This window comes from Tachyglossus aculeatus, chromosome 18, assembly GCF_015852505.1.
Source record: "Tachyglossus aculeatus isolate mTacAcu1 chromosome 18, mTacAcu1.pri, whole genome shotgun sequence".
NCBI lineage: Eukaryota > Metazoa > Chordata > Mammalia > Monotremata > Tachyglossidae > Tachyglossus > Tachyglossus aculeatus.
In genome coordinates this window covers 28,951,412-28,961,969 of record NC_052083.1, presented here as the reverse complement: position 1 = coordinate 28,961,969, position 10,558 = coordinate 28,951,412, and the positions used below count along the sequence as shown (strand labels likewise).

The 10,558-nt window shown below is 41.3% G+C and overlaps 1 protein-coding gene across 3 annotated transcripts in view; it reads right to left on the bottom strand.

Moving 5' to 3' along the window:
• Nucleotides 1-912: 912 nt before the first annotated feature.
• The window catches only part of USP9X (ubiquitin specific peptidase 9 X-linked), a 137,966-nt gene continuing 128,320 nt past the window's right edge, over nucleotides 913-10,558 (bottom strand). For 2 of the 3 annotated variants that reach the window (XM_038760060.1, XM_038760061.1), the window contains exons 39-45: nucleotides 8,687-8,872; nucleotides 7,464-7,684; nucleotides 7,244-7,332; nucleotides 6,756-6,912; nucleotides 5,684-5,896; nucleotides 3,740-3,835; nucleotides 913-1,833 (exon numbers count right to left, since the gene is read on the bottom strand). In XM_038760060.1, the coding sequence (XP_038615988.1) occupies nucleotides 1,699-1,833; nucleotides 3,740-3,835; nucleotides 5,684-5,896; nucleotides 6,756-6,912; nucleotides 7,244-7,332; nucleotides 7,464-7,684; nucleotides 8,687-8,872 (1,097 nt within the window). In that variant the 3' untranslated portion in view covers nucleotides 913-1,698. Of the gene's footprint in view, nucleotides 1,834-3,739; nucleotides 3,836-4,141; nucleotides 4,214-5,683; nucleotides 5,897-6,755; nucleotides 6,913-7,243; nucleotides 7,333-7,463; nucleotides 7,685-8,686; nucleotides 8,873-10,558 lie in introns of all 3 variants that reach the window. The other variant, XM_038760063.1, reaches the window with a different exon arrangement.

Genomic DNA, 10,558 nt, shown 5'->3' with positions numbered 1-10,558 from the left:
TGTTTTCCATTTTTTAGTAAAGGGCCAATTTTTTTTCCTGTGCAGCACAGATTCGCCACGTGACCAAAATTCCAGAATTCAGAGTCATGCCTCTGCGTGCCATGCACAGAATTGAATTTTAATGTGCAGTCCTTCAGAAGAAAAAAAATTAAAAAAAAAAAAACCCAAAAACACACACCACAGGACAAAATTTCTTCTTAAATCAAATTTCTATTTGTGAATTCAGCAAAATAATTTCTATAAAATAAAACAGCAAAATATTTAAATAGTATAGGGTGGGCTGTATCTGTTTTGCAGGGGTATTTGGTTTTTTAGACAGGTTCCAAAAAAATTACACACATTCAAGTTACCAATTCTCTTTTAAATACAGTATTTACTGATGAGTGTCTTGGAATCTTTAAACAGATGTCTGTTCTGGAACTGCAATACCTCAGGATTGTTTCTGACTAACCAGTAGTTTCTTTCATAATCAAGCCCTGCTTCTAAATGTTAAGATTTCTTGAACCATGGAAAAAGCGAAGACATTTCTTGCTTTCAGGTAGAACTGTGAATGAGCAGAAAACCAGCAAGTTAAAACTCGGTGCAGTGGCATTCACAAGTATTGTGTGATTTGGTTGACTTCCATTTCACTGGCGTCCAGCAGAAGGAGAGTGTTAGAGAAGGTTCATCTAATAAGCTCTACCAAAGAAACAAAACAAGCACACCAAATACAGTCTATTATGCTCCAGGCATCCTGGCATAACAAATTTTTGCATATTTTGTTTTAAATCTTTTTAAATTCCTATTATTGAAATCTAAGTGTTCTTTATCCCACCCAGAGATAGAACTGGCAAACATTAGATGTGAGGAACGTATGTGCAACTGAAAAACCACTTGTTTGTCGCATTTCTCCCCCCCCACCCCGCCCCCCGCCCCTCGTTTTTTAATATTCTAGGTGTAAGGAGAAAAAGCTCTGAGTGATGCAGTTGTCTCCTTGGGGCAACTACTGTCATTATGGTACTGTGTTTTCCTCGTTGGCTACACTAACATGGTGTGAAGCCATGCTAAATGTTACAGCATAACTATAGCTCCAAAGTGATTAACCTAATACCAGAATGAAAAAGGCAATGAAAAAAGATCTAGAAACAATGTTACATCACCAATTTTCCACATCAACCAAATAATTAAAAGGTTACCAGCCGTTACGTTGCTCATAGTGAAATCGACTCCAGTGGTCTAGAATTAACATGAAACTATTGATGTAGCTGACATGGATGAGCCTTTTTTTTTTTTGTTTTTTTTGTAAGGAGTAGATCCAACTGCCGTGAGGCAGGCAACACTGGTTGCTGAGTGCAGCTGATAGATGGAGAAATTAATTTTTTGTTTGTTTCCGTAGATCTGTGAGTCTCGTCAAGACAAAAAAAAAAGTTTCTTGCTTAAGAATTAACAGTCAAACATTAATATACTATATACACCTTTGCCATTTACACATTAGCATCAGGCCATTTATTACAAAACACTATACACTTTCCACTGCAGGCGGGTTATATATTGACAGCAAATTTCTGCAGATAAGACAGTGAATAGACTCTCCACTCCATGTTGATTAGGAATAGTTTTTTCTAGTTTTAAATATTAGCCAGACACGGAAAAAGGTTGGACTGTAAGGCCTGGGTGCACAGTCTTGATGGAGCCAGTTAATTACGTATGTGCATTTCACTAATCTTTTGTCTGGGGCGGGGAAACATCTTCATTGCCTTCAAAATTTTCTTGTGCTCGTTGGCCAGTTCTTTGAGGGTTGTTCATGTGATGTGCTGCCGGGCCGGTATATGGCTGTCCATGAACATGGTTATTCTAGAAACAAAAGGTACATAGAGATAAATAATGGATATATATATATGTATATATATATATATATATATATATGCGTATGTATATATTTTAAATATATATGTAGGTAGAGAGTAAACTTTTAAGGACAAACACAGTCTTCCACTTAACCTCATTTCAAAGTGAGAAGGCACTTTGGTCAAAATGAGAAAACTTTTCAAAACAGGTTCTAATAGTAACCTTCTGTGGTCAGTTAGAAAAAAAAGGTATCAAAGGGCAAAGCCCCTAGTAAATACAAATAACCTATCTTTAGTGCATTTCATGCAAATACAAACAGCAGAAGGGAATAAATCAGAGTTTAAACGCACGAACTTGCACCCAGGGTATTAAAAGTGTCAGGAAAGAAAAGTCAAAGCAAAACCATTTACCTATTGTTTTTTTTACAGTACATAATCGTGACTTGGCAGGTACTAATTCATATACAACTTCACCAAATTCCCTTTCAAAGGCCCTCATTCTCCCATAATAAAACCAACAAAAACATGTTAAAGATACATTCTTTTAAGCCATAAAATATTTTAATGCAGTGCCCACTTCTACACCTATTTATAAAGTGACAGGAAAATACTTTGTGAGTGTTAAGACATGAAAATGCTACCTGTTGTGAGAAAATATACACACCCCACATGGAATGACTGGTGAGTTGGTGATAAAATGCGGCTTAATTTCCAAAAGGAGGGGGGAGTTCTTAGGCCCTCTAGATCACTTACCAGGTGCTCTGCTGAGAACATCAGTAGGGAAAGCAAGATGAAGGGAGCAGGGTTGAGAGGCAGGAGAGGAAATTAAATTAGCAGATTAAGAATACGAAGAATGGCTTGGTGAGAAGGACTGAGAGAAATAAATGATAATTAATTCTGCAGGTCCCTAATACAGTGATGACTGGATTAGAGAAAAATGAAATATCAAACTTGGGGATGAGTGGGTTTTTTCCAGACCCCTCTCATGTCAGAATTGACATATTTTCTATTCATGTAGACAATCACGGAATTGAGAAGCACCATGATCTAGTGGATAGACAGAGCACGGGTTCTAATCCCGGCTCCACCACTTTCACTCATTCATTCAATCGTATTTATTGAGCGCTTACTGTGTGCGGAGCACTGTACTAAGCACTTGGGAAGTACAAGTTGGCAACATACAGAGACGGTCCCTACCCAACAGTGGGCTCACAGTCTAGAAGACTTGTCTGCTTGTCAGCTGTGTGACCCTGGGCAAGTCACTTCACTTCTCTGGGCCTAAATCTCCTCATCTGTAAAATGGGGATTAATACTGTGAGCCCCATGTGGGACAGGACCTGTGTCCACCCCTATAAACTTGTATCTACCCCAGTGCTTAGTACAGTGCGTGACACAAAGTAAGTGCTTAACAAATACTACTAAAAAAAAAAAACCTAACAAAAAAACCAGAACGAGTTGTCAGTGAGACAGGGCATTGCTTTTAAAAAAAAAAATCAGTTGAAATGTGCCAAATGCCAAGTGCCAAAACAAGAAAATTACCTAGAACAGAATGTGCCCCTTGCACTTACATTAAAACTAGGAGGTGCTACAGTTGTCAGACAAGATTCAGGCAGATTCAGTTTTATTCCCCTCACATTAAGGCACTGATTGATCTGTCTAAGGATTTACTCTAAATAACAGCACCTTGATTTGTTTGAAAGTTAGTGCACCTCCCAAAGTATCCATGATATCCGTGGAATTCGTGATTGGTGGGTACTACCAATTCCATTTGTTAGACAGTCTTCTTTGGGGTAACACTGAATGTGTGTTTGTTCAGAACATAGTGAAGTAGAATGGATTCAGACTTCCAGAAAAAGCCAATCCAATGCCGCATCGGTGGTCTTTAAAGAAAAAAACGGTGGCTTCCACTTTACCTGCTGATACTGGGATCCAGGGGAATGGGGATATAATGGCGCATCTTCTGGTGGAGAGGACTCGTGTTCATCTGGGGCCTCTTGGTCATCCGGTTCCTATGATCAAACATTGAAAACTTCATTTTTCAGGCCAAGTCGATGCTGGGTAATAAAACTTCGAATCCTGAGGCAGCTGTGTTTTCAAACAAAAGCCTACCCAAAGGCTCATCCATATTTAATACTACTTTGAATTCCCACCTATCAATCCTGGGACAGAAAATAATCCAATCAATGGTGTCTACTGAGTGCAGGGCCTTTACGAGTAAGTGCTTGGGTGAGTACAGTGAAGGTGAAAACCATGATCTCTGCCCTCAAGGAGCTTATACCCTCATAGGGGGAAATAGGGAGTGACAAATTATTTACAGTTAGGGAGGCTGGCGTCTCCTGTTCAGAACGACGGGCAAGCCTTGGTCCTGAGATTTCAGACCCGATAACCTGTGCAATGGAATTGATTAGTGGTTTGCGCAGCACACAGTTAATGGGGGCAAGAGGGAAAACAAAGATACATCTGGTACTAAAACGAGGCGGGAAAAATGAATATGTCAAATGAGTACATAAATTCGTACGTTCTTAAGTGCTGAATGGTGGTTGGTGGGATTGGAGAATGGTTCTGAAGAGGGAGAGCTCTGGTCAGGCATTTTTAAAGGAGGAGGGCGCTCCAGCAAAGGGGAAGGGGTGAGCGGGGAGCAGGCGGGAAAGGGGAGACTGAGGCACAGCAAGGAGGTTCCCTCGGGAGGAGAAAAGGGTGTGAACTGGAGGGCCCCAGAGGAGAGACCCTGACCTGAATCCTCCAAACGTTTGCTGGATGCTGAGAGAAATGAAGAGCCATTGCTCTTTTTGTAGGGGAGAGACACGTGCTGTATGACTTTTAAGATGATCCAGGCGATGGAGTGTAATGCAGGCTGAAGAGGGAGGAGGTTGGAGGCAGGAAGGCCAGTGAGGGAAACCGAGACAATAATCTGAGACGGATAAGCATGGAGGTGGCCATTTCGATGGAAAGGAAGGAAGGGGCTGGGTGGCGAGAGAACGGGAAGGGTTTTGTGACAGACCGAACGGGAGGATTAAAAGCTAGTGAGGAAGGAGTCAAAGATGATCCCAAGGCTCTGAACTTCAGGGAGGATGATGATAATATTGACTGGTATGGGAAAATTAGGAGGAGGAGGAGCAGCAAGAGGAGAAGTGGGTTTAGGAGGAAAGATGAGGAGTTCATTTGTACTCATGTTGGGCTTAGTGGGTCACAAGGCAGGGAGGAGAAAGGGGGGGGGAATCAATCGTATTTATTGAGCGCTTACTGTGTGCAGAGCACTGTACTAAGCACTTAGGAAGTACAAGTTGGCAACATATAGAGACGGTCCCTACCCAACAGTGGGCTCACAGTCTAGAGAGATTTCCTATGCTCTACAATCTTACAAGCAATGTAGATTTAGAAGCCATCTTCAAAGAGAGGAGGTACTGGAAACCTTGGGAGTGTTTGAGAAAGTGAGTGTAAAGTGATAAGAGTACAGGAAGCAAAACAGAACCTTGTAAGTCATCCACAGTTAGGGAGTGAGGGGTGGAGGAGAGGAGCCAGGAAAGGAATCAGAGAAGGAGCGGTCACGGAGGTAGAAGAGAACTAGGTATGTATTGTGTCGGCCTGAGGCCTAATAGCGTTTCTAGATGAAGAGAATGCTCAGTCTTGTTGAAAGCAACCGAGATGTCGAAGGCAGTGTTGATGGGTGGAGGGGGTAAGGGGCAACTCAAAAAGTGGTAAAAAGAAAAGAAAACAAGTCACAGAAAATTAGGTCACTATGACTTTTAAGAGGGAACCACCTGGGTAAAATGATATTTTCATTCTAGTCCATGCTATTAGAATTAGTTTTTTTCTAACCATTTCTACTGGTCGCAAAAAAGCGGATTTATTTGTACCTCCTCCGGACAGAGTTCACATGCTTTTGCAAGGGTCATCCTAGCACTGTGTGATCTCTCCAAGAAGTAGCCATTTGAAGTCTCATTGCTCTGCACGGGTGGCGACCAGTTGTTATAGGTATACTGTGGATTGCCAGTATACGGTCTTCGCTCAAGTTCATCTCCAAGCCACTCCACTGCCCAGGTCCATTTTCTTTTCAGATCTCCATTGCTCTTCAATAGAAAAATTACATGGGTTGGAAAAAAAAAAATCAAACAAAAGCCTCCAAAAAACAACTAAGAAAAGCCAGGTTGTTTTAAAATTCACATTGTCTACCTGTAACAGGTTATACATTCTCATCCAGGCTAACAATTTCTTGCCTACATAGCACTTTAAATATAAAAACCACCCCAAAAATAATGTTCAAGAAGGAAAACTTTCAAGAAGGAGCACCCACCTGAATAATTCAAGTCGTATTAGTCAGAAACCAAGTATTAAAAGCCTCATTTCAAGCAGAATTTTTAAGCTCACCATTATTACGGACATATTTTATATTCTGAATGAGTCATAACCCTGAACCTGCATCTCCAATTGGATCAGGAGAGCCCTTTCTATCTCTTGCTTGGGGAAAAAATGGACAGCACTATTTGGGCAACCAAAAAAATTCCATGCAGTTAACTACAGAGAAGCAGCGTGGCTCAGGGGACAGAGGCCGGGCTTGGGAATCAGAGGTCGTGGGTTCAAACCCCGCCTCCACCACTTAGCTGTGTGACTTTGGGCAAGTCACTTGATTTCTCTGTGCCTCAGTTACCTCACCTGCAAAATGGGGATTAAGATTGTGAGCCCCACATGGGACAACCTGATCACCTTGTATCCTCCCCAGCGCTTTGAACAGTGCTCTGCACATAGTAAGCGCTTAAATACCGAAATTATTATTATGCTATAAAACTTTAAACAACATTAAAACACATTTACTTCCCTGTGCTCCCACTGTTTTAACGGCAGAACAAAAGTGATTTTATTTGCACTGAATGCTTAACCGGCCCTATGTGGCATTCAGTAAATGCTAAAAAGTTTCCAGGAAGCTCTTACCTGTAGGATTTGGTAAGCCACCGGACAGTTGCTGAAGAGAGCTACCATGCACTTTATACACTGGTAAGCTCTTTTCTGATAATGATTCTTGGATCGCTGGATGGTGTCAAATAGCCCATCCCGGTCATCAGGGATTCCTTTAAGTGCATTATGAATTCTGAAAGTACAAGTTGTCACCACATTATTGGTTTTTGACAAATACCATACACCTCTATGGCACAAAGACGTTAATTTAATTACCGAGTTTATGAGTTTCAGTCCTAAGACACACTAAAACACATTGGCTAAACGTTCCCCTCTGACCTGTGATGGAATATTCTAAGCACCCGAGGTGGCAGTTGAGGGATTCAGAGAGAAATTATGTGAATAAATGCAGTATTTCCAGATGAGACATTCAGGAGGATAATACTCAGGACAGTTGGAAGTTTACTCTGAGAACAGATCTGGGTTTCGGCTAAGTCATATCAAGGAGAAAAACGACAATTCACCTGTGAGTTTGCCAAGAGTCCTCAATTAACAAGATCTGCAAAAGTAGATCCAAATAGGGTCGAAGTTCATAGGTGTATGAATATGCAACCTTAACAGAAGTTAAGACATGGTGAATTATATGCTTGGTGGAAGACAAAACTATATGCATCTAAGCATATTTATATATATTTCTTATTTATTTACAAATACACATATAAAATAAATTTCATGTTCTTTAACCTGCCAGAGAAGTTCACTGAGGACGGTAGAAGAGAACTGAGGATTCTCCCAGCAGCAAAAGCGAAGCAATTTGACAGTTTCCTCTGAGTTACTGCAGTCTTCAATAATTTTCTTCACATAACTTGTTCTTACAAACAAAATGTCTGCCACATTCTGCTGAAGTGCCATAATGGGTTGAGATAAGTTAGGATCACCGTAAGGGTTGGAAAGAGGGGGATTACCTAGAATAGAGTTGATAATGCCAAAAAACAGTTTAGAAACCTCGACTCCTAATGCATTGTGTCTATTTGCAAACTCAAAATGACATTTTTATAGTAACTGTAAGGAAAGAAAAAGTTTGAGAAACCTAACTGCTACTTTTCCAAATCAGAGTTTTCTTCAATGTTGTTCAATACAAAATTAGACTTCCCATATATACTATAGAAAAATGACACTATTTCAAAATGTTTAGAGATAATTAAGATTTACAGATAAATTAGACTTCCCATATATACTATAGAAAAATGACACTACTATTTCAAAATGTTTAGAGATAATTAAGATTTACAGATAAATTAGACTTCCCATATATACTATAGAAAAATAACACTACTATTTCAAAATGTTTAGAGATAATTAAGATTTACAGATAAATTAGACTTCCCATATATACTACAGAAAAATAACACTACTATTTCAAAATGTTTAGAGATAATTAAGATTTACAGATAAATTAGACTTCCCATATATACTATAGAAAAATAACACTATTTCAAAATGTTTAGAGATAATTAAGATTTGCAGATAAATTAGACTTCCCATATGTACTATAGAAAAATAACACTATTTCAAAATGTTTAGAGATAATTAAGATTTACAGATAAATTAGACTTCCCATATATACTATAGAAAAATAACACTACTATTTCAAAATGTTTAGAGATAATTAAGATTTACAGAGCAGAATCTTCTAAAGGTAGGGGGACAAGAACACTCTCTGCCAACTTAAATACTGATGCCAAACACTTGAAGCTCTCCATTTAAATAGTTAGTAAAAGTCAAATGAATCAATCCTTGCTAATCGCTTAAAATATTAAGTTATCTGAAAATGACATATTAATACGCCACAAAAATATTCAACTGCCCATTTCAACCATTTTAAAAACTACATTCACACCAATAATTTCTATGAGGTGGGGTTTTTTTTGGTTAACGCTTGAAGAGAAATACGCCATCGACCTTACCATTGATTGAAGACTGCATCCGAGATGATACATTGCAACAACGGAGCAGTTGTGACACCACGGTGTACAACTTGCCCAGTTCGGCATACTGATATTTGATCGGAGGACCGGGACCTTCATCGAGAGCCACAAGCATAAATGTGGCAGGCACGCTTAGTTTCAGCAGCTGTGTCTTTTCTGCTACACCTGAAAAGGGAAGGGAGATGTATAACAGATGTCAGGGGTGGAGGAAAAATGGAGAGGGAATCCAAGAGGTAAATACTACAAGGAAACTAGGGGACACTGGAGGGGAAGATGGCAATTATGAACCTGCTCCAAGAAAGAGCTATGTATAACTTTCAAGGCCTAGAATACGCTCAAGTTCAATCCCCCAAATCATGCCCCAAGACACCACAGGACCAAAATAGTAATAGATGACAGGAGGAAAAGAGGACAAAAGAAGCAGCCTGGTCTAGTGGAAAGAGCATGGGCCTGGGAGCAGAGGACCTGGGTTCGAATCCTGTCTCATTCACTCATTCAATCGTATTTATTGAGCGCTTACTGTGTGCAGAGCACTGTACTAAGCGCTTAGGAAGTACAAGTTGCTTCCAACTGCTTGCAAGTTGGCAAGTCACTTCTCTAATGGCTCAGTTACCTCATCTGTAAAATGGGGATTAAACCCTCCTCCCTACGATTTAAACAGTGAGCCCCATGTGGGACAAGGACCGTGTCTAGCCTGACAAATTCGTATCTACTCCAGTGCTTAGAATAGTGCTTGATACGTGGTAAGCACCTGACAGATACCAAAACAACCCCCCCGCCCCGAAAACCTATTAAATGTTCTCCTTTCAGGTTAGCTTTCAGCCTTCTGTGACTCCAACCGCGCCTGGGAATCTGACAAAATACTTACCCAGGGTTTGACAAAGCAGCTTCTAGATGACGGGTGGGCAATTTTACCCCACTGGCCACCTACTGAATTTCGCACATGTCAACTCTCACTTCTTCTGGTCACCCGGGAAGAGCGGGAGGGGAAGGAGGGGTGGCTTAACGAGGCAGAACTGGCTGTGCTATCACCCGCGGCCGCTGCTGACCGGGTCCGAGTCGGCCAAGGATGCGGTCGGCATTCCCTTCGGGCCACGGGGCCAACAACACCCAGCAACTCTGGGGGCTGCCGTTCGGGGGACGGCTCAGAGACGGCAAGGAGCCACGGAAGGTGGAAGTGCCGCTATGTCTACCACCATTCTGTGGGCCCGACTCAATCACTTGGAAGACAACAGCTGCCATGTGGTCCACTTTCACACCTCCCTCTGATCTAGGTGCTCTTGACGGTTGGTTAAAGATTGAAAAGCACCACCCTCGGTGCCTCAATTGAAAAGCACCGCCCTCGGTGCCTCAATCTCACCTATCTCACCGCCAACCGTTCGCCCAGGTCCTGCCTCTAGGCTGGAATGCCCTCCTTCCTCAAATCCGACAGACAACAGGTCTCCCTGCACTTCAAAGCCTTACTGAAGGCACGTTTCCTTCAAGAGGCCTTCCCAAACTAAGCCCCCTATTCCTCTTCTCCCACTCCCTTCTGCGCAGCCCTAACTTGTTCCCTTTGCTCATTTCCTCTCCCAGCCCCACAGCACTTATGCACATATTTGGACTTTGTTTACTTATACTAATGTTTGTCTCTCCCCCCACCCGCCCAGGCTGTAAGCTCACTGTGGGCAGGGATTGTGTCTGTTTTTGTTGTATTGTACCATCCTAAGCGCTTAGTACAGTGCTCTGCACACAGTAAGCGCTCAATAAATGTGACAATAAATCATTCAGAACTGAAATTGGGCAAGAGAAAAACTCAAAGACGCAAATTTTAAACCCAGACCCTTGGCTAAATTTGTCATTTGTGTAAGC